This window comes from Equus asinus, chromosome 3 (assembly GCF_041296235.1).
Source record: "Equus asinus isolate D_3611 breed Donkey chromosome 3, EquAss-T2T_v2, whole genome shotgun sequence".
NCBI classification, from domain to species: domain Eukaryota; kingdom Metazoa; phylum Chordata; class Mammalia; order Perissodactyla; family Equidae; genus Equus; species Equus asinus.
This window is the reverse complement of record NC_091792.1, coordinates 142,338,849-142,363,447: the sequence shown is the minus strand read 5'-3', so window position 1 is coordinate 142,363,447 and position 24,599 is coordinate 142,338,849. Positions and strand designations below refer to the sequence as shown.

The 24,599-nt window shown below is 45.9% G+C and overlaps 1 protein-coding gene across 5 annotated transcripts in view; it reads right to left on the bottom strand.

Moving 5' to 3' along the window:
• The window catches only part of CCDC149 (coiled-coil domain containing 149), a 98,877-nt gene extending 74,290 nt beyond the window's left edge, over window positions 1-24,587 (bottom strand). For 2 of the 5 annotated variants that reach the window (XM_044767643.2, XM_070506126.1), the window contains exon 1: window positions 24,351-24,371. Coding sequence is in view for 2 of the 5 variants with exons in the window: in XM_070506128.1 (XP_070362229.1) it covers window positions 24,459-24,506 (48 nt within the window). In the remaining 3 variants the exon portion in view is untranslated. Of the gene's footprint in view, window positions 1-24,350; window positions 24,373-24,458 lie in introns of those variants that run through there. The other 3 variants (XM_070506128.1, XM_044767644.2, XM_070506127.1) reach the window with 3 other exon arrangements.
• Between the last annotated feature and the right edge of the window lie 12 nt (window positions 24,588-24,599).

Genomic DNA, 24,599 nt, shown 5'->3' with positions numbered 1-24,599 from the left:
GTCTTTGACCACTCCAACCTCAGGGCCTTTGCACTGCTATTCCCCCTGCTTGAATTACGTGGCTTGTTCCCTGGCTTCATTCGAATCTCTGTTGTAATGTCTCCCCCTCAGGAAGCTTGTCCCCATCTGCCACTACCCAGCCTCTCAATCCCCTTATACTGCATTACTTTCCTTCATAGCACTTATCACCTGACCCTGAGTTATATAACTAATTATTGGTCTATTTTCAACATCTCTCTCTCTCCATGGCAGCAAGGACTTTGCTTTTTCATTCCAGATCCCCAGCACTAAGAACAATGCATGGTACGTAGCTGGTGCTCCACATGTATATATAATGAATGAGAAAACTTCATCCATTATCTTACTACAGATTCAACATACCTGTGACACATGTGGTATTATACCCATTTTACAGAGTCTCAAGCTCACAGCTGGTGAAGACCTCAGGAATCATCTAAGCCAGGCCCCTCGTTCTACAGATGAGGAAGCCAGGACTCAGAAAGGTACCCTGACTTATCCAAGGCTGGCTAGCAGGACCCAGAGCTAAAACCTGAACTGAGGCTTCTTCTCATTTCAAGTTCAGCACTCTCTCTGCACTGCCAAATGAAGGCACACACTCCCGGCTGGGGAGACATAGTCCCTATAAACTTAGAAAGGTGCCTGGTACTTCTTTTATAGCAATAATAATTATTATTATAATAAAATAGATGATAAGTATCCTGATTATCACTCACTAATAATTACTAACTAAAATATGCTTAAATGCTATAAAGGGATACAAACAAAGCTCCCAAAACACAGAGAAAAACAGTTCAGAGTAATGGTTGAGAGCATGGCAGAAGGAGCCGAGACGCATGAGTTCAAATCTCAGCTTTGCCACTCACTAGCTAGGTGATCAACTACTTAGCCTCTCATGCCTCAGTTTCCCCATTTGTTACATGGGTAGAACTGTAGTAGCTTCATAGGGCTGCTGTGAGAAATAAAAGAATTAGTATATGTAAAACATTTAAAATAGCAAGCGCCGTGTGCGTGGTTATTATTATTACTCCTATTTTTATCTCCAGGAGAATGATCACTCAGAGAAGGTATTCAAAGAGGTGGAGGAAGATGTGAACATTTGAAATGGATCCCGAAGAAGAGGTAGTGGGATTCGTTTTGTCTGGGGATAGATGATGTTGTGACAGATCGTGGTGATGGAAAAACAACACACCCGGCAGGGAAACAGCCACAGCAAAGCACAAAGGTGAGATGCCAAGAGACACACTGTTAGAATAGTGAGCAGGCTGCGCTGGGCTGGCTTCGGGGGCAGGGTGGGAATAAAAGCTGCGTGAGATGAAGCTGGAAAGAGAGATGGATGGTGTCCAGGTCAGAAAGGGCCTAGAAGTGGCGCTGAGGAGTTCAGATTTTATTCTGCCAGCAAGCAGGAGCCCCGAGGGTCTCTGAATAGGGGAGTGACATTAAGAGTCCTTTTAGGAAGACAATTTCATCCTGACATCACGTGGCGTAAATTATCTTGGACTATTCAGCTTGAGTAGAATTTGTTGCCAAGCTCACAGGGAGGGGAAGGCAGTTGGGGTTCAGGGCCCACTTTGCAGACACACCTCTGGATCCTGCTGTTTGATCTGATCTGTCAGGCTTACAAAGACTACACTGGCTTTGCTCTTTCTTAATGTGGGGTCTGTTATCACCTTGTCTAACGCAATACTGTTAGGCAGGATGCTACCCAGGCAACCAGACGCACGCATGGGTTTAGCCTCAGCCACGGCAGCTGGTATCAGGATCACATCCTTTGGGGGGGTGGGTCACGTGGCTGCCCAACCGCACCGCCAAGGGCTGAGCTGAGCAGGGCAAACCACAGCAAAATGCCCCACGTTCTGCTTACTTGGGTGGGGCCAAGGGATGCACACTTGGTTCTCCTTATGCCTCCATTTTATGCTTTTGATTCTGGTGTAATTCTGGTTGTCAAGTTCATATGCTGTATAGGGGCTGGGGATATTTGCTTTCCTCCCTACCCTAGAAAAGAAGGGTTTTGGTTTGTTTTCAGGAGAGAGGAAGGAGAAAACAAATTAGTATTTTTTGAATGTCTACTATGTGCCAGGCACTGTTGGGAATAATAAGAAGAAGAAGACTTTTATTTGATTGTAATCGTAAGTGTAGCAGCCACTATTTAGTGAACATTACCATTCTCCAAATTGTGCTAAATGCTCCACTTGAAACATCACATTTAATCCATATGGGCGCCTATGAAGTAAGTTATTTGATTAGCCCCATTGTAGAAATGAGGATGATGAAGCTCAAAGAGGCCAATTTATCCTTCATCACCAAGAAAAAAAGTGGCAGGGCCAGACTGTCCTCTGCATACATCGATTAGGACCCTTTGGTTGTAAGCAACAGTTACCACACTCTAACATAGGAATGTATCGGCAGGATACTGGCACTCAGCAGCAGCAGGAAGATAGAGAAGTGGACTTAAAAAGAGCAGGCAGTGAGGTGAGTCTGGAGGAAGGACCAGGAACCACCAGGTTTCAGTGCAAAAAAGGTCAGCTAGAGACCACCAAACAGGGTAGAAGGGAAAGCCCTTATGTTTCAGTTTTCGTCTCTCTGTCAAGAGTGTCTCCCACTGACCTAGAGCAGTTCCTGTGCCATCCTTCGCCCAGGGGAGGACAGGACACCTGTCTGCTGTCCCTCCAGACTGGATGCAGTGATAACGCCCTCCAAACTAGGGTGCTGTTGACAAAGAGAAATAAATGCTGGGGAGTAAGAAAAAAACAAATGTTCACCTGACTAACCGAGGTAGAATCCATTCTACTGAGCTTATTTCTCAACCGGGCTCAGGATCCCCTTCTAGTGGTTTGTGAACAGAGGTTGAAAAAGAAATGGCTGCCATTTAATAACAATTCCTTCTATTGTCATTAACTTCTGAGCCTGTGCACAAAAATACACACACAGGGGTGAGGTGTACGTGGATACAGCGGGGTACATACCTACCAACTGGAGAAAGGAAAAAAATACACACCAAGCATCCTGGGTAATCAGTGAAATGTGAATGGAATAAACTTGGTAAAACATGCCCAGTTTTTGGCGTGTATACTAGATATCATGAAATATTTTTATTATCCTCTCAAAAACAGATTTCTTTTGAATGGCATTTCATTTATACTTTTAAAGCAGAGGTCATAACACATTTGTTGATGTTCATTCATGCCCACACACAAACACCACAAAGGTAGCCTTATGCTTATCATCTTAAGAACCCAAACACACAGTTTCCACCGCTGAGTGGCTTTTATCTACCCATTTACTGTTATCTGCAATAAAGTAAGTCATAATTGCTACATGGAAGATCATAATAATTAAATGACTATCTGACATACTACATTACTATTTGGATGGCTTTATAGCCAGATAACTGCTGGGAGAGATGAAGGTAGCTGGGGTGTCAGGGAGGGGCCCTCTCCGCCAGGTGACCCTCTCCATCAACAATGACTCACGGTCCTTGGTGACTTTTACAGATGGGATCAAGCTAGTTCTCATTAGCCGCTGCAAGAACATGGCCTGCTAATTCTGAAAGGCTTCTCAGTGTGATGATAAACACAGGTGGCTGAAGGGTTCATGTTTAGGAATAATTTAGAAACTTCTCAACTGCTGACTCACTCTCCCTGTAGAGGTATTTCCTCCTCTGGTCTCCCCTCTACCTTCTACTGTCACTGCCCTCTTCCTACTCCATCCAGGAATACTTCCGTTCCCATCCAATAAGCAGCTTTAGGGAAACAGCGTTCAACCATCAACATAACTTCTCTATCCTCAAATAAGGCACTCCCTTCACTCCCAGAAGCCCTACTTTGCCCTGCCCAGTGACCTCTGGCCATGACAGCCTTCTTTTCTCCCTCTACCTGTCTAGTCCAGGCATCAGTCCCTTTGAAAACCATAAATCACGTCCTGCCACTCTTCTTTCAAAAATATCTTTTTTAAGGAGACTGGCAAACAAGAGCCCAACAAAATCTGGCCACAATGCACCTCTCTGACTTTTCCTACCCACCACGTTTCCATCAGCCCCTCCTACTGCACCCCCATGCTCACCGTCCCTCACCCCTCTCTTTTTTTGTCTGTCCTGGACCCAGCTCACAAGTCCCTGTCTGGGAAGCCCCTGGCTACTCCCTGGGCAGAGTAAGAGCTGGCTCCCAGTGGTTGCACAGCATTCTGGGTACCCCTTGATGAGAGCATCACACTGCACCACAGCACCTGCCCACCTGTCCACCTCCCCACACCGAGGCCTCTTTGCTGCCGGGGTCTGACTCATTCACCTCTGCATCTCCTGAGCCGAGCACAGCTCCTGACCCAGAGTGAGTGCCCAAAGAGTATTTGAGAAATAAATGAATTTCAGTTCCCACTAAGCTGAAAAAATATATATGCATATATTATATATAATATGTATACTATACATTTATTTGTATATATATTATAAATGTATACATGTAATATATATATTTTAGTAACATAGCCATCAATTTATTATTAAGCCTAAATCTCTAAATCCCATTTCAGTATCATGTTTAGAAAAAAAGTCCAGTTACGTAAACCACAGGGTAGCTCCTACAGAACTATCAAAGTGGCACTGGTATTGAACTTCATTTTCAGCACTTCTCTACATCACATGGGCATATACTCCCTTCACAGCCTTCATCCTTTGAAGTCCTGCAGATTCACCACCCGAGAAAGGCATATGGGACTGTCACCTGGAGATACACGTATACTTAACCTCGCTAGACGGAGCTGGGCATCTACAGAGTAAAACGCCACGTGGGGCTAAGCACGCGCAGATGTGCATTGTGCTGAAGTCCTCCAGCCTGCGGCCGTCCCAGCCACGCTCGGCTGACTCACTGGTGCCCTTCCTGTCCCTGTCTGCACCCCAGTCTCCAATGGTACAGTTCCCTCAGCATTTCCACAGCCGCCTTCTAACTCTGTGTTCACCTCTGTAATTTTTAGATAAAATTTCAGCAATTTCAGGTTGGTAACTTAATGATCCTAATGCCATTCTGTAAGATGACTTTTTTTTTTTTTATGATCTATCTTTCTCGGAGTCTCCAGGAGTCTCCAGGATTACTCACGACAGGCAAACTTTGATTATTTGGATGCCCCAGGGGATGTGCTGAAATTTAAGTTAAGTGAGATTTCAGGTAATTGGACGAGTTTATAATGTGAACTACAGTAGCTGGGGGGTATGTGAAATTCACTGACAGTCTTGGTTAACTGAAGTTTTGAATAACGAAGGTTTGCCTGAATATCTATTTCAATCCTTGCATGCCTGTTATTTCTCCTTTCCTCCCTCTCCCCACCGTCAGTCTGCACTCTCCAATGAGTGTGACCCTGTTCTTTTCAGGCCTATAAAGATGAGGGGGAAATGCAAGGCTTTCCTTGTAGATTGGCTTTCCTTATAGTTGGCCATAAATGGGCTAGAAAATCCCTTCTCATTTGCTGAAGAGAGCACATATTTTTAAAAGTCATTGCTGCCAAGAGTGAATTTGCTCTCTCCCAGAGCTAGGCTGATCCGACCTTGCCTCGGGCTGAGATGCTGATGGCGGGGCGTCCGATTCTGGTTTGTTTCAGGAATCAGGTGTTCAGGATGGGGCATTAAAATTACCCATGCATCTGAGGGTCTCCCTTTTCCATCCAGGTTGCCAGGAGCCTGAGATATGCCGCATACAGGTGACAGCCCATGTCACCAACACTCACGTATGCAATGACATATTATAAGACATAACAGTCACATGTGGAATATGATGGTAGATTCGCTGGTTACTTGATTATGTGATAATAATTCAATTCAGTTGCAGAGGGCTTTTCTGGTGGGCCGGGTAGTAGGAAAAAGCCAGCAAAGCATGGACAATGTTTTGGTCAAACTGTCTTTAAAAGCTGTAAAACTGCTGTGGCTCATCTTCCCTTGTCTCAAAAGAAACCATTAAAAGACCCTAAACCCCCACTATTGATGAGCTACAGCTCCCCTTGCACATCCATCAGCTCTCAGCTTCTCAGATCTGCCCCTGAACACCATGAGGCAGAGAGGACCACAGCACTGCTGCCACTTTATCACGAGGTTCTGAGAGGCTTAAGGGGTGGCATCTGCCAAACTAGAACTGATGCCCTGGATTGTCCTTTAACAAAAGGGAACTTGGGAGATACAGAGACAAAGGCATCGCTAACAGAAGAACACAGCACCTGGGATTCACAGTGGAAGGTGGGTTTTCCTGCCATCACCTACTCTGGGCCTCGCCCCCTCTCCATTTCAGTTTCCTCTTCTATAATGATGATGGGAATACCAGCCGTATTTTGGAGGCTACTGGGTGCCAGACACAATTCGGTATTTCCTGTATATAAATCACTAATCCTCGTCACAACCCAAAAGTTAGATGTTATGACCCCCTTTTACAGATGAAGAAATTGAGGCTCTAAGAGGCAGAAGAGAAAAAAAAAATCCTGCTGCTTGTAAGTGACAAAGGTGGGATTTGAACCCAGGCCTGCTCCAGGCCCTTTCTGCCACAGTGCCCTGCCTCTTTCACAGAAGAGTCATAAGGATTCTATAAGACAATGCATGTAAAAAGAAAAAGCACTCCATAAATTCTAAAGGCACCAATGTTATTAATTATCACAGTAACTCAAAGAACTCTGTCCTAATCAAAGAAAGGAAGCAATCTCCATTTCTAAGTTTGTCAGCCGACCCTGCCTTTCTGAAAAATATTCTCCCCCTGCTGGGATGAATAGTTCCATAAGAGGGCCAAAGTGCTCAAGACAAAGACTCAACTGAAGGTGGAGCATTTGTGGGACTGTTCCCTGGCTCCCATCGCTCTGACCCTGAGTCAGATGCAGATGCTCTACAGCAAGGAGGTGTTCCAGCCCAGTCTGCCCCAAAAGGCAGTCATCTGCAGACTAGAGATCTTGAAATCAGCCAGGCAAATCCATCACCATTTTAATTATCCAAGGAAACAGAGCTCTTAGCACCATCTGCCAAGATTTCAACCAATCGTGATCATTACATCTCCCCCAGTGGTTCTCTCCAGATGAGAACCACGGAGTCATTGCTAAAGGGCCACTTGGGCTCAAATTTCCGCCTACAGGATGAAGGTCTCCCCATCTGAAGCTTTGGCTGGGAGCTGTTTTTTCCCTCTCTTTACGCCTTGCTCATATTTTTCTGAGCACCGTTAATTCGCTCCCGTACTTCATCTTTGTTGTTCTCACTTTCTTTCCACCAACTCCAGACAGTACTGATCACTGAGAAATTTTCCTCAATAAGAACTGTCAGTTCAGAACTCAGTCCCACAGGGAAAAGTTAGGTGGAGATTCATTCTGGAACAGGAGTGGGTGTGCAATCCTGGTGACTCAAATCACTGGAGATTTCAGAGACCAGACTAAGTTGGAAATGCTTCTTAAGGCGAGGACTTTGTCCAGGTCTGTTTCTCTGGCTAGTAACTGTGCACATAGGTTGATTACGTTAGCAAAAGGCTCCTATGGCTGCTCTGAGTGAATTACGGCTTTCAGAGAAGATGGCAAAATCCTCACTGGCTACACATCACCAACAGACAGAGGGCAACAGTGGCATAAATTTAATTGCTTTCCTTGACAGTTTGTCCACCACCACCACTATGTCTGTCATCATCATTCATCAGGAGAGCATTTAAATGACAATAAAATGGGTTATTCCAGGGGCCATCCTGGTGGCATAGTGGTTGGGTTCACAAGCTCCGCTTCTGAGGCCCAGGGCTCATGGTTTTGGATCCTGGGCGCAGACCTACACACCACTCATTGAGCCACGCTGTGGCAGCATCTCACATACAAAGTGGAGGAAGATTGGCACAGATGTGAGCTCAGGGACAGTCTTCCTCAAGCGAAAAAGAGGAAGATTGGCAACAGATGTTAGCTCAGAGCCATCTTCCTCAACAAAACAACAACAAAAGGGTTATTCCAGTTTTCTCTTCTGCAAGTACAGAATTAAGACATGACACTTAAAAAATTCCTTGGAAAAAGGCACATAGACATCACTGATGCAGGTAATGTCAAAGTTTGGGCTCTTTCAGTAAAGCAAATTCAGTGATAATCAGGATCTAAAGAGAGAAGTGTCGAGACAAATTGCTAAATATGTGACCAGTCCCTCCAAAAGGAGACGAAATTTCACAGGCAGAGACCTAAAAGGATATGGAGGGCAGTGGATATCCCACTTAAGACCCTGAGCTTGGAGGTTAGACTATCCTGGATTCTAACCCCCGCCCGGCCACATCTAGCCAAATGACTTTGAGCAAAATCATCCATCTCTTGCTGAGGCTAAGACGCCTTATCTGTAAAATGGAGACCACGATTGTACCTACCTCATAGGGTTTGTGAAAGATTAAAGGAGAGAATGAAACAAGGTATTTAGCCCAGTAACTCGCATGTAACTGGCATTTACTGAGAGGTTATCTTTATCATCATCATCATCCATGATCATCATCTTCATGGATATCATCAGGACTGGCTGCTGTCCACACTGTATGGGAGGGTACAAAGACCAAAGTACTTAAAACAAGTCCTTGGGAAAGATCTACCAAGCCTGATGGGCCCAGATCCCAGATATGACCACAGAAGCATCAGTCAAAACACAGACGGCAGAGCCTCCTCTACCACTCACTGTGTGCCAGGCACTGTTCTGGGAACTTTACACACATTAGCCATTTGGTCCTCACAAGGAGGCCCTATGAGGTAGGGACTACTATGATCCCTCATATATAGTGAAAGTGCTGGCCAATAAGATGGAAGAAGTGTCCTGTGGGACTTCTGGGAAGTTTCCTTAAAGGGAGGAGCACACCTTTTTTACATCATCCTACTTCTAGCAATATATTGGTCTACAAAATGGAAACTCACTTGGAATGGAGTAAACAGAAGGTGCCTGGATCCCAGACAAACTGTGAGCTGCCGTATCAGCCCTGAGCTGACTTCCTCCAAATTTATTGTACTTGAAAGAGAAATACAGAAAATTCTATCTTCTTGAAATCTCTGTTGCTTCTAGTATTACATTATGATTAATCCTAAATAATATACTGATACACCCAAACAACTGAAATTGAGGAAATATGGCACCTAGAATGTAAGAACGTAATCAAATTCATAATAGACCCCTATGTCACCATTGACAAGTGACATTGGCCATCCACAACACCAAAGTATATAAGTACTATATCAAGGTATTAAATAGAGTTTAAACGAAAGAGTATTTTCCTTCTGGCTCCATAATTCAAAATATGTACCTCCTAAAAATGAATACATCACCGTACCAGGCTGGTTGTCCACTCATTCATTGATTCATTCATTCATTTGGTAATGCTGTGGAAGAGTGGGAAAAACACACACTTTGGAATCAGAAAAACCTAGGGTTCAAATCCCAGCTCTTGCATTACTCACATATTCTCTTACGTTTACTTATCTCTTAGTTGTACTGACCACAGCTATCCCACGATGGTAACTCTAGCTGCCTCCCAGGCTGTTGTGAGGAATTAATGAAATCACATTTATAAAGCATCCAGCACAAGACTCAGCACACTAAAAAGAGCTCGATATAATGTATCCTTTTTCCTTCAAACATGTGCCTGCACTGAACCTTATGTGAAAAATGCTTCGTGTTGTGCCTGGCATACAACAAGCGCTTAATACATGGAAACAACATAACTTGACTATTAGTAATAATGATGAAACTAAGAGAAGAAGTAGCAATCAGAGTAGTGGCCGTAGTCACAGTGGTAATAAAACAATCAAAAGCTAAACCGGGGTGAGACGGGATGAAACGGGGGAGGGTTCCCAGACGTGCGCGGTTCACGCCTTCATGATCAAGACCTAACCGTTCAGAGCCAGGGAGGAGCCTATTTCTGGGAGACGCGTGGAAGTTTTCTCCTTGTCAGTGTCTTCAGGAATGAGCCCAGCAATCAAAACAGCTTTTTTCCTTGCTCACCATGTCATCTTAAAAGAACCTCTCTGTAAACCCAGGTGTTTAAATTTTCTAATGAATTTCTCTCCTTCTTTAAAAATGAATTTTTTGAAAGAAATTGAGGAATGGGATGAACTAGCATCTAGAATTTGCTCTCCTATAAAAACCTTTACACTGCGTGCTGGGATGCGAGGTGCCTTTTCCAACACACACAGGGGTGGTTCTTGGGATGTTCTGCATAATACACATGTATTCGAAGAAACTAAGGGAGCAGAGAAGGCACAAGCAGGCCTTGCAAAAAAACACAGGGAAATCTTGGAGTCACTGACCCTGCAGCCTGTTCTAGAGCTGAATAGAACCCCTGATGTCAGACATCTGGGTTTTCTGATGGTGGGAAACAAGACAATCAGTATTTCTAAGACATTGGCTCAAAGTCCAGCAAATGTGTGTTTTGTCAGTACCGCGGGATCCTATGCTGCCACCATGACTGATGGTGATGATGATGATGATGATGCTGGTGATGCTGATGATGACGATGACATTGATTTAGTGACATGGAAACTATTCACTACTTACTGCTGAGTAGGAAAAAGAACAAGTTATATAAACAGCATTGAGTGAGAGGAGTCGGAATAATGGTTACCTCAGGATAGGGATGTGTGATGACTGGTCAAGGGTATAGGGAACCTTCTGGGGAGCTCGGAATGTTCCACATCTCGATCTGGGTGGTGGTTACACAGGTGCCTGCACATGTAAAAATGCATCGAGCATTCACTGTGTGCATTCACCGTTCATGTGTTAGCCTCAATACAAATGAAAAAAGAAAAAAGCATACAATATAAACTCAGCTTTGGAAAGAAAGGCATGGGAAAATTTCAGAAAGGTTATACACTAAAATATTAACAGCAGTCAGCTCTAGATACTGGAATTATAGTTTTTCCTTTTAAATCTATCTATGTTTTCTGAATTTGGGGGCATGTAGTGAATTTATATCACTCAGATGTTTAAAATTAAATCCACCGTGACCCAAAGTTTCATGATCTATAGGTAATACCCTCAGCCACTCAGTTTTCTCCCTAAACCTTTCCTCTTTCATAGATTCAGGCCGTCAAGGGCAGGGCCCCCGCAGCTGCCTAAGGAGGGTCTCTGCACTGGGGTGAAGCAGGAGGGGGTGGGAAGGTGAATCCTCGAACTTCTTAGATTCTCTCTCTTCCTCGGAGCCTCTGCTCAGATAGGGAGGGTCAGCTGGTGCACCTGCCTCCAGCCACCACAGGACATGGTCATATCTGCAAGTCAACTGACACCACTTCTGCTCAACGTCCAGCCTCTATTGAAGTCTGAGCAGGAATCTGGAACCAGACCCCCAAAGTCTCTTTTTTTAGCTCAAGTTCTTGGGTTTAGCACTAGGTCAGCTGATGTGAGTGTGCAGAGGGTCTGAACCCAGGGCTCCCGGTGGGAAAACATCTGACTTGAAGCCACCAGGACTAGCTCCACATGCTGGCTTCTTGCCGAGTGACCATAAAAAAGGGCTCTGCATTTCTGAACATTTCATAAACACTCGGAATGACTGTTTGCCTATAAAATGAGGACACTACCCTCTGCTTGTTCTAACGGGCAGGGTGGTTATGAGGATTAGATAAGGGGATGTAGAGGAAGGTGACAACATCCTGTTGGGTTTTGCACCCCAACTTTTAGCAAAGTGTCTGGGACATGGTAAATCCTCTTAAATATCAGTGGAAGAGAGATGAACGTAAGGAGTTATTTTTGTCTATTATTTCTCATGATGAAAAGATGACCATAGGCACCAAAGAAATTGCACAATTTCTTTGCAGGAGAGTCAACCGTGGGTGGCAAATAACATAGGAGCAAGCTTAAATTCTAGTCCAGAGCAGAGTTAGAGGCTGGCGTATGTTCAGACACACTGTGATACAGGTCAGAGCCCATTATAGAAAGTAGCTCTTTATAACCAAATGATTTCCCACCCGCAGCTTCTGCCTGACTCTTTTCAAGCAATATATCTCACACAATAAAATTTGAGTTTGGAAGAAAGGAAGGAAAAGAAGGGAGGGGGGAATTGGCTTCTAGTAAATTCATAAATCCCTTAGAGCTTATTAAAAGGAGATTTGACTTACTAGCTTTAAAAGATCACAATCTATATCTTCAAAGTCAGAAGGTCTGTGAGATGAAATGGATATAAGGGGACTTTGGGGAAAGAAATGGATGAAAATGTTGTTCTGACCAAAAAAGAAATGGATGTCCTTGTTTTAATTCAGTACTTTTTCAATTCAAGTATTAACGGAGAAACCAATAGGTTTGTCATCTCTTTTAGATTTGTTCACTACACTCAGGACTTTGCGCTGAGCACAGTGGGAGATTCAAACATGAATCGACCTGTTCCTGCTCCAAGTATCTCCAGGCTGGAGGCGAGGCATGTACATAAATAATTCCAAAGTCAGGCGGCCAGGGAGACACTGGTCACAGGAATGTGCCTAGACGCTGTGGGATTGCAGAAGGCAAGAGAGCTTTCGGCTGGGGGGCGAGGTGGTCCTGACCAAGCCTTGAAAGAGCAGTGAGGACAAGACAACAAGAGTTCCAGGCAGAGGGCACAGCCGGAGTAAAGGCCAGGTGTGTGGAAACCTGCAGTGGTTCTGTTTGCCAGGAGCACAGGACATGTGAAAAGGAGAAATACAGAATAAGGCTGGAATGCTTGGTTTGGATGAAACTAAGAAAGGCTTTAAATGACAACAGAGTTTGAGCCACAGAGAGAGCCAACAGGGGCGATGTTGAGTAGAGAAGGGTCAGGATAGGAGGAGAGGAGTTCTGCTTCCAGGCACTTGGTCAGGCAGGAAGAGCTGCAGGAGGAGGCAGGCTGAGGAGGAGGCACCTGTAAGAATCCAGGCGGGAGGTTACTGTTAGGTCTCTGTGAGCAAGTGCTGTGTCTTTCCCCAGCACTGCTGTCAGCTTAATAAGAGGCAAGTAAGGGGCCAGCAGATGAATGAAGACCAAAGAGGGGTACAATTGTGGAGGCTGAGCAACTCGGGTAGGAGACTGGATGGTGGACGTTAAGAGCGGTATAAAGTCAGAAGGTGAATAAGGGGAGAGCAGAAGAGGCCACAGAAAAGGAAGGTGCCCAGGAATTGATTGAGTAGCCTGCAAAGCTGGAGACTGTTGGGAAAGAAGGAAAGGTTACAGATTGACCCTGACAGCACTCACCAGGCTGGAGCAAATTAAAAAGCAAATTGGAACTGGCTAGAAAAAGGGAGTCCCATCCCTGCCACCTCCAATATTGCTGGGTCGTGGGGTCTGCAGATGGCAGAGCAAGCAGCTACGTCAATCTGTGCCCCACCAATATGAATTTTCAATGGCATCATGTTGACAGCCAGCAGCTGACACATCACCTCCCTCTGCAGAAGCATCTCGGAAGCGCTGGTCTGGGTTTTCCTCCAGCCCAGGCAAGGACAGGACCACCACCTCAGCTGCAGAGGGTCGGGGACTTTAAACACACCTTCCCATACATCATCTCGCTTTATCCTCATCTTGGGTGAGAGACACAAGGCAGGTATTATTATCCTCATTGTATGAAGTCCAGAGAAAGTGCAGTCTTGGGGAAATCAGGAGATTTTCCCAGGACGATGTAGCTACCTATTGGTGGAGCTTGGTGACTTATATAATCCACTGTAGCCTGAGCCACGTAGCTGGCCAGGACACCAGGAAACTGGCCAGGACACTGGACATGTGCTGAGGCCAGGTGGACACTCACTCCCAGCTCCCTCAGGGCCATGACCAGTCTGGAGGAGAGGCTGGAAGTGAGCAGGGCTGGCTTCAAAGATAATGTCGGAAATGGCAAGGTGAACTGTCTTTCCTTCCTTCTTTCTTTTTCTTTTCCTCCCTCCTTCCCTCCTTCACTCCTTCCTTCCCTCCCTCCCTCCCTTCCCTCCTTCCTTCCACACGTACCTGCTAAGTACCATGTGCCTAGGATTGTGCCTAACATTGCTGACCACCCACCTCTCTGAGGGTCCTCCATCCTCAGGAACCCCACTACCGTGCCTTCTTATCCTGCCAACAGTCCCCTATGCCATTTTCCCAACTAAAATACCATTCTCTTCCCAACCTCTTGAGGCCCAAGGGAGGTAGGATACTCAAGTGCAGGATAAGACAATTGAGCTGGGCTTTAAAGTATGAGTAGGAGGCCACCTTTGGACACAAGCCAAGGCTTAGAGGCGCCTCAGGGAATGGAATGATCTGATAACAGTCAGGACTGCTATGGAGAGTGGGGAAGGTGGCGCACATAAGGGTACTTTAGGGGAGCCACTGGAAATAAGGAGGGAGGAGGGCCTTGGAGTTTCACTAAGGGACTGGCTTTCACTCTGCACACTTTGGAAAGCAATCAGAGAGCTTTAAGCAAAAGAATGACAAATCATTTCAGTGCTTAGAATGACAACTCCAGTAACGGCATGGAGGAAAGACTATCTTAGAGGATGTTGCAAATATTCTGGGGAGAGTGAATGACAGCCTGGGCCACGGCAGGATGGTGGGCACGGCGACACGAAGCTCTTATTTAAGGACTTGTTCAAAAGCTGAAAATATGAACCTTCATGAAGAATTAGATGGCGGGGAGTAAGGTGGGAGGAAGGCTCCATGATGATGTCACTAATTGAGATGGGATAGAAGAAGGGAAGAGGGAAGACAAAGGCGGAAGGCAGAGGGAGGATGAATTTGTTTAGGGCAGGCAGAGCGTGAGGTGCCTGGGGGACACATCCAGAGGTCATGTGGAGGGAAGCAGAAGAGATGCGTGTAGGGAAAGAAGAGACGAGTGTCAGAGGCCGCACAGGCCTAGCAGGTTGAGGCCTGAAGAAAGCCCACTGGGTGTGGCAAATAGGAGGCTGGTCTTGGGTGGCCGTGGCAAGAACATTTTCAGGAGTGAACAAGGAGTGGAAGGCAGACTAAGGTAGGTTGAGAGTGGATGAAAGCAGAGGGATAGAGTTACAGGTTCAGATGGGCCTCTGTATCCTGCTCAACCCTCATCCTCATCCAGCCCCTCTCATACACTTTTAGCAGATCAGTTACCTTCCCAACGCATCTAGGTAACTTCTCCCCTGCTCAGAGGGTACAATCATGTCGCCTCCAGGATGGAGGCCACACTCAGGACCCTAGCACTCTCTGTACCCTAACAGAGAATTCAAGGCCTGCCTAACAAACAACACCTCATATCTCACCATGTGTCTCCAACCAGGGACCAGACAATCTGGGATGTCCCAAGCAAGCCCTGCATTTTACCACATCTGCACCTTTGCTATGCCCATTCTTTCTGCCTAGAACACCCTTCCTTCACATCTCCACTTACTGAAATCCTGCCCAAGCTTCCCGGCCCAAGTGCGACCCTCATCAGAACCTTCCTCAATCCCCCAATCTAAATTAACTTCCCCTTGACCTGCAGAGCGCTTATCACAATGTGTGTCACAGTGTACGGACCTTATCCCTATCCTCTATCACCAGTAGACTGTAAACCCTTTGAGAATAACTGTCTCATGAATAAGGCTTCGCACGTAGTAGTGTTCAATGTGTCTGGTACCCTGAATGCTGACTTTCTCCCCTGCCGTCCACCTGTCCCACTGAAATATCCCTGAGCTGTGCTTCATGCTTTTCTCATGTCAACCAACCAATCTAACACAGTGACAGATGCATCCTGATGTCACTGACCACCCCCCTCACCTGTGTGTCTGCCATTAACAAAGCTATAGATTGGCAAGCACATCTGTGGACTCTTTTCAGGAATGAGAATGTGAAATCAAAGCAGAGGCCCCGCAAAGTGGCCAGAACTAAGTTGGTTCTGGGACACTTATATCAGTATCGTCTCTTAGGTCCCATACTTCTTGAGCCATAGCATGAAGCTCATCATTCTAGAATTCCTATCTCCTACCTCAACACAAGTGGTTACAGTCCCTTCTCTTAGGAGCTCACTAACTTGCATAGGAGTTACACTCCACACACAGAGAAGGTCTCTTCCTTTCTTAGGGAGCATGTAAGTACTATATGAGTGGTTTGGAATGTAAGCTACGTAAGGCAACAAGACAAAGAGCTCATTTCAAGGTTGGGTGGTCATGGATGATTTTAGGAGGGATGTGGGCTTCTATTCCACCTTGAAGGACTGATAAAGGTTGTGGTCAGGGAAAAAGTGGCAGGCCCACCCAGATGCGGTCAGAGTGTGAGAAAAGATAGAAGCCAGAATGCATGACAGATCAGTTTAGCTGGAGCAGCCAATTTATGAGGGGAGCAATGCAACAAAAGGCTAGAAAGATAGGTCAAGGCCAACTTGAGGAGGACCTTGAATACCAGTAATGGGGAGCCACTGAACATTTCTGAGTAAGAAGACCGGATGAAAAGTGCTGTTTTTTTTTCTTTAAGTGGCTTAATAGGATAGTTGTGTAGAGGGTAGAGTGGCTTGAAGATCTGATACCTTGAACATAATTAAGATGTTTGTTACAACAAAACAGCATAAAATAATGGAAACAGAGTAGACTAGCAGAGGTGAAATGAAAACAGGAAGACTTCAAAATAAAAAATCAACCAAAGGTTTATGTTCCTTGGGAACGAGGTATCCCCTACCACTGGCACCATTTTACCTGAAGGGCCAGAGAAAGATGCAGACTCGCCACGAAGCAAAGTCCTCTGCCACGAGGTTCCCAAAGCCCCGGTATGGCTTTATTGGTAGAAAACCAGGCAGTGAGTGAAAATGTCACTCACTCTGGTCATTTTCATTCAGGGACTAACCAAAGTCCTCTTCTAATCTTCAGCCAATGTATTTTATTCAATGTGAAAGTCACTAAATTAATTTTTTAACATAATAAGAGTAGAAATTGTCAATTTTAGAAGCACATATGCGAACTTCCCTGCACAGGAGAGAACATGAATCCCATTAGTTAAAAATAGCAGCTGTGCTCACTTTCCCCCACATGCTAATTTTAATAAACTTACTCTGAAATTAGCCTGCCACTATGAAGATAGCTGCTCATCGAAAACCTTCCCAGTAAGCACTCGGCTTGCCTCACAAGAGTTCAAGTACTCCCAGGAAACTTTGAACAATGCAGAATTCGAAACGGAACTCGTTCTCTTCTCACCAGACTCAGTCACCCCTCAACCCTCTGTCATACCCAGCACCGCCACTCTCTGGCCATCCATCAAGTGTACTCTTGGACTCATTCTAGTTAATATTCCCAATCCAGTTGGCTATGAAATCCTGTAGGGGTCTTCCTTTAAAGTCCTTCTCATAGCCACCCCTTTTTCTCTATTCCCACTGATGCTATATTCCCTTAGCACCTCATTTATTCAAGCATCCAACAATTCATATATTCTACATTTATTGAGTACTTACAAAGGGTAAGATACAGTACTAAGTGCTAAGGTCACAAATTAATAACATGTGGTCCCAACTTTCAAAGACTTCGAGGTCTTTTGGGTCCAGTGGAGAGAGAAAGCCAACAGTTAGAAAACCATGTGGTAAGCGGTTATGACTTAGGTGCAATAGTGGTGACTGGGAATGTTGACGGTGACAGAAAAGACTAGATTCCTGATTGCTCAGCTTAACTTGCCTTTCCCTGATTCCTGGCAGAATTACCAAATATGTCTTAATGTCCCCAGTGCCTGGCACAGCACCTCATAGATGATAAAGGTTCAGTGATTATTGAGGTCAGTGGAAACAAATCCCAAGCATTTTCATCAACTTATACTCCAGCTAAAAAAGCATTCAGTTCCTCTCTATTACCAGCTACCTTAGCGCACACCCCTCTGTCTTGCTCTGGAAGTCATTCACCATCTGGTCTACCCTGGCTAACCAACCTCAATTTCTCCTATACCTCAACCCGCTGGTTTCAGCCTTTATCTGGAGCATTTCCTCAAAGGCCAACCACCAGTCCAGTGCTCATGCCTGCTTCCTGTCATGATCACCTGTGCCCTCTTCAGCCAAAGGGGAGAGACCCAGTTCAAGTTCCACTTCTTTTAAGCAGCTTTTCCCCACTGCAAGCCTCACCAGCTACCTATATACATGTCTAAAATAATATTGTTCACTATTGTGCACTTTTTTCATTTAATAATATTATTAACATGAATAATATTTGAAATATTAACTGATCCCCTAGCTATCCACCTTGGCTCCATTTCTTGTAGCCCCTACTCTCTTTCTCCCCACATACCGCTCTCCCTTATTAGAAGCCAGACATTCTGTCCTCATGTGCCAAGGAACTGAGGGCCCAGGAGAACACAGGTGACAAAGTGATTGGCTTCTCAGTTTTGAAAGCCTGGTCCTTAATACATCAGGGCACAGATGAGTCTCCCCAGTAGCTCCATCCCCCAGGAACCCTCCAAAAAGACTAGAAAAGATCTCCAAAGTTGGGGAAGTGCAGAACCAGAGTGCAAAGGAGAGCCTGGGTATCAGTGAGTCTCTAGGAATGAAAAGTGAGCTTTGCCTAACCAGCCTGGGGTGGGGAGAGCAGAGTAGGACCAGGAACTGAGGTAGGGGGGGCATGGCTAGTTGTGATGGAAACTTGATGAGTTGGGGAACTGGAGAGGTAAGGAATAAAGCTCTCTACGGCAATGGTTGTCCTGAATATCCATTTGCCCCCCTTTTAAAAAATTAGGTTTATTGAGGCATAATTTACATAGAGAAAAATTCATCGATTTCAGGTGTCCAGTTCTAGGAATTGTAACAATACAGTCATGTAGCCATCAGCACAATCAAGGCACAGAATATGTCATCACTCCAAAGAGTTCCCTCAGGTCCCTCTGAGTCAATCCACTCACCCCACTCCTAGGCTCTGGACACCATCGATCTGTTTTCTGTCCTTTTAGTTGTGCCTTTTCAAGAACTTCACATAAACGGAATCTTACAGTAGGTACCTTTGATCTCCGGCTTCTTTAACAAATGTTTTTAAGGCTCATTCAATACTTTTGCATGGATCAGTAGTTCTGTTCCATCTTAACAATGAGCAGGAATCCTTTACATGGAATCCTGTGGACATGTGTCTTCATTATTGGGTAAATACCTAGGGGTAGGACTGATGGGTTTGGTTAAGTGCATGTTTGACTTTATGAGAAACTGGACAACTGTTGTCAAAAGTAGCTGTGCCGTTTTACATTCCTCCAGCAACAGATGAGACGTTCAGCTGCTCTGCATCCTTGTCAGCACTCAGTTTATCCGTTTTTTTATTGGTTTGTTTTTCTATTCTAATAGGTGCGTTATGGCATTTTGTTGTGATTTTAATTTATATTTCCCTAAGGACTGATGATATTGAGTATCTGATCCTATATTTATTTGCCATCTGAATCTCTTCTTCGGCGCAGTGTCTATTTAACTCTTTTGCTCATTTTTTAAATTAGGTTGTTTGTTTTCTTACTATTGAGTTGTGAGAGTTGTTTATAAATCTGCATATAAGATATGTGTGCTGCACAAATTTTCTCCCAGTCTGTGGCTTGTCCTTTCGTTTTCTTAAAAGAGTCTGTCAAAGAGTAGAAGTTTTTAATTTTGGTAAAGTCCAACTTATCCTTTTTTTTGTCTTTCATGGGTTGTCTTTTTCATATACTATATACCCTTTTTACTTTTTAATGGAATCTCCCCAAATTTAAGTTGGGTACTCCCAGCTAAACACTGCATTTCCTAGCCTCCCTTGCAGCAAGGCGTGGCCATGCTCAGACCAATGGGATGTGAGCAGAAGTGATATGCTCAGCTTTCTAGTCACCCCTAACTAAAGAAAAGCCCCTTGCCCTGGACTTCCTCTCTCTCTCTTTCCCCCTTCCCATGGGCTGGGACAAAAACATGGCACCAACCCAGCTTTAACCACACAGTTGAGGACCACCACATAAGACACAGTGGAGCAACAAGATGAAAGAAACCTGAGTTCTTAAAGGACTCATGAGCAGGAGCACCACACTGTGACATGAAAGAGACTTAAATGTCTACCTCATTTAAAACATATTTTGAGAGTAGGGATCTTTGTTATAGTGGCTTAGACTTTACCCTAACAAAAACACCCTTCTTTCCTAGGAAGGAAAAAATAATCCCAAGTTCCCTGGACCCAGCCTGGTGTTGTGTGGTGCATCTATGCAGACAATTGCACAACAGTTTTCCAAAGTTTCTCTAAGGTCAAGAGTGATGCAGGGGCAGCAGAATATGACCTTGCCCCCACCTTGGGCAACAGAGTAAAGTCCCCTATGCCCAGAGCAATGAAGGAGCAACGCATCATCTTGTTCTTCATTCACCCAAAGTAGCATGTGTGTGGTACAGGTGGCCAAAGGGCCAGAAGAGGCCTGAGAATGGAACAAGGGGGAGGACAACAGTGACCAATGACCAGACACTAGACTGAAATGTGGAAAGTATGGCTAAACAAAGGTAGCCCCGACCAAACGCATGTCCCTCCCACCCCTGCCATCATTCCTGCCAATGGCTGAGTATTAATTAAGCCCCCTAGAACTTAAATACAAATTCAGGGGAAAAGAGAGGTATAACTCCAGTCCATATTACATTTCCACCACCCTTACAATGAGAATTTGTCCTCTATATTAAGATGTTACAGCAAAATACAGAAGTTTTCATTTCATGAACACCTGAGCTTGCGTCCTGTGGTTCATCCTCACTGTCCTAACGTTTCCTGAACACTCACAACTTGCCAAGCAGAGAGCAAAGCACTAACAAGCACTACTTCATTTGATCCTCACAATTACACCTATGAGGTAGGTACTTAAAAAGATGTGAAAACAAGGCTCGGACAAGTGCACGGTGCCGTGACTCCCTCCGAATCCATTCCCCTTCTTCTGCCCCAACCCACATTCGCACTCTAAGTGGTCTGGCCAGAGCTCTGTGCACAACTCCAGGCCTAAGACAATCAGATCACTACCCTCCTGAGCGATTTCTTCCAGGACAGGCGAGGGATCTAAGTGGGTTCAAATAGAGTGACTCTTGGGGTTTTATGGGATCTACCACGTAAGAGTCTCTGTCTTCCCCTCTGGACTTGAACTTGAGAGGATGGGAGGGTAAGACTGAAGCCAGGCAGCTAGCAGACCCAAAGACTGAAAGAGAGCATCTGTTTGAGTGCTGAGTCCAACTGTGCCCAAAGCCACCCCTATCTTGGAATTATTAGTCATACCTGCTGTATCAGTTTGCTAGGGCTGCAGTAACAAATTGCCATAAACTGGGTGGCTTGAAACAACAGAAATTAATTCTCTGATAGTCCTGGAGATTAGAAGTCCAAAATCAAGGTGCCAGTAGGGCAATGCTCCCTAATAAGGCTCTCAGGGAGGATCGTTCCTCTCCTATTCCTAGCTTCTGGCAGTTGCCAGTCATCTTTGGCATTCCTTAGCTTGCAGCTGCATAACTCCAATCTCTGCCTCTTTCATCACATGGCCTTCTCTCCTCTGTGTCTTCACATTGTCTTCCCTCTGTACATCTCTGTGTCCAAATTCCCCTCTTCTCTAAGGACACTGGTCATTGGATTAGGAGCCTACTCAAATGACCCCATCTTAACTTGATTATATCTACAAAGACCCTATTTCCAAATAAGCTCACATTCATAGGTACAGGGGCTTAGGACTTGAACATACCTTTTTGGGGACACAATTCAACCCACAACATCAGCCAATAAATTCCCTCTGCACTGAACCACTTGGGTTGGGCTTTTGATCATGAGCACCAAGGAAGAAGTAGAGCCAAGACTCACACTCAGATCTCAGTCAAAAAACAAGACCCAAGGCTGTGCCCTTAACCACAGGGCAGGACTATATGCCTATTTGACCCCTCTCTTCCAAAACAGTGGCTGTACTTTGGGCAGAGGCCCAGGGTTAACTATTTTCTATCTGCCTCACAGCCAGTGCATACAATACACTCAAGGAATATGAGGTTGATTGCAATCTAATTAATTAACCAAAATTCAAATAGTGAAATTGAATCAGGCACGGTTTATCATAGGGCAGTAGGCTGAGAGATGACCAGGATTTTTATCTTGGAAATAAAGTTATTGATTATCTTCCAGCTTCTGGTGGCTGCTGGCAACTCTGGCATTCCTTGGCTTGTTGTGGGATAATTCCAATTCCTGCCTCCATCTTCATATGGTCTTCCTCTGGGTGTCTTCCCAGAACCTTCTCCCTTGAATGTCTGTGTTTCAAATCTCTCTTTACTTTCTCTTACAAGGACACTAGTCATTAGATTTAAGGCCCACCCTAAATCCAGGAGGATCTCATCTTGAGATCCTTACTTGATTATACTTATAAAGACCCTATTTCCAAATAAGGTCATATTCATGAGGGTTGGGGGACCAAAGTGAGGACTTAGATATATCTGTGGGGGAGGTACTCAATCCACTCTGATGCAGGTGATCTATAGATTATACTTTGAGAAACACTTAATCCAGCTGCTGAGGATTCAGAGATGAACAAGACATGGTCCCCTCCTTGCGGAATCTGCTGTCTAGTGGAAGATACGGAGAGATGAATTCATGATTAAAATACAAAGGGTGGCCTGGTGATCCCAGGCTGGGGAGTCAGACAGACCAGGGTTTAAATTTGGCCCCCTCCAGCTGTGAGGCTCTGAGCAAGTTCCTTAGCCTGACTGAGCCACAGCCTCCTTACCTGTAAAACTAGAAGTAATTCCTACCTTACACCATTATGAGAATGAGACCACGAAGAATGCTTAGCATCAAGGATGGATTCAAGTAATAGCCATTAGCTATGATGAAGGCGAGAAGCATGTTGTATTCATTTTCACATACCCCCTCCCCCTCCCTGTGGGCCTTCCACATCCCACGCCTTTAATGAACGTCTGTGGAAGGCAACAAGGCATCACTCTGGAGAAACAGCTGGGACGAGTAAGACAACTCCTGAAAGACCCATTTCAGGATCTTAACTGATTCAACAAGCATTTCTTGAGCAGCTGCTGTGTATGGGGCTCAGTATGTAGGCTCTTGGAACAAAGAGCCAAATAAAACACACAGCCTAGTGGGGAGACCACTAGGCTAGATACAGTGTGGTCAGTGCCAGGGAGAAGTGAGTCTAACACCGAGGAGCACACTCAAGGGACATCCGTGCAATTAAGCACTTCCTTCTTTTGGTTTTCCATCCTTCAGGTTCCATTCTTTAGTACTCTCTTAGTGTTATTGTGTGACTCTCCTCCCAAACTATACATATGCTCCAGGAGTTCTTTGAGGGCAGAGGAGTTTCTGTCTTCTTCACCACAGAATCCCAAGCACCGGGAAATGTACCTGACCCCGAATAGGCAACTGATAAGTACCTGACGGAGTAGTGAATATTCCGCTCCTATTTCAGGGCCTGACACTGGACTTCCATGAAGAACCACCTCCAGCCTCCTTGACTACTGGGTCTGATTCTTGATGGGCTAAGAGAAAAGATCCCCCGAGGATCTGTCCCTTGACATAAAGCCTGATAGTTAGAGGAGATGGGGCCAGGCTGCAATACAGTATATCAGAACATTGTACGGTTAGGCGCTTTCAACTACTAGACCAGGAGTAACCAAACTAAACTAGGGAGAAGCTACGACATCTCATTCTTCTTCAGAAATACAAGATTTTGCACATACTGGACAATAACGACCGTTTTCAGACTGACCTGAAGGCCCAGAAAATGACTAAAGGAGAAAGACGCACAGGGTTTCCCTTCCAACACCCCACAAGGGAAGGAAGCGAATAAACCATACACCCTGCAGTGTGTGCACAGGAGTAAAGAAAAAGAAGCCCCAAGTTTGCCTTGGGGATGGGGGATGGTTCTCAGGAGGGAGAGAACGGAGGATTTCTGGGGGATGGTCAGCATGGCTAGGTACCATGAGTAGCTGTCATCGCAAACGCAAACGGCGGTAAGTCAGAACAAGCAAGGGAGACACCAGCACTCCCTCTCACGGCGGGGGGGGGGGGGGGGGGGGGGGCAGGGGGGGAATGCAAAAGTGGACCTCAGGTGGGTTTATGACAAAATAGTTTGGGGGGCTTGGTGTTCTCTGCTCCCACAATTCGAATGACTTCTGCGCCTGTTTCAGTCCTTTGAGAAATGGCCCACCACCTTACACACAGTAGGCCCGCAGTAAACATGTGTTGATTGAACTGAATAAGTGAATGAATGATGGCTACGGAGGACCTCTGACTCCCCCACCCAAACCTCTGCTGCAGGTTATTCCATCTGGCCCGGGTGTCACCCCAGGACCCGGATTTCCCCCTGGCACCACCTTTCCGCTTCAGCCCTGGGCGTCCAATCGCTCGGCTGCAAAACAGTGGTGACCAGGACGGCAGGTGGGGCTTGGCTCCTTGTCCTCCGGATCCCCGCGCCGGAGGGAAGGCCCCTCCCCAAAGGCTGGCACCAGATGGCGCGGGAGAACGTGGCGCCCGGGCAGCCCGGGAAGTCGGGAGGAACGGCGCACCTGGCGGGGGGCGCGGGGGGCAGCGCGCCGCGGCCGCCGGCTGTGTCCCCGCCCCGGCTCGGCCTCCGGGGGCGCGGCGCATCCCGCCGGCCGGCGCCTCGGCCTCACCTCGCTCACCAGCCCCTGCCAGTCGCTCTCGGTGCGGTCGCTGGTCATGGCCTCCTCCGGCAGGCGCGGGCCGCCCTCGGGGACGCCGCCCTCCTCCGCCCTCCTCCGCCGCCTCCTCCTCCGCCTGCGCCTCCCGCCGCG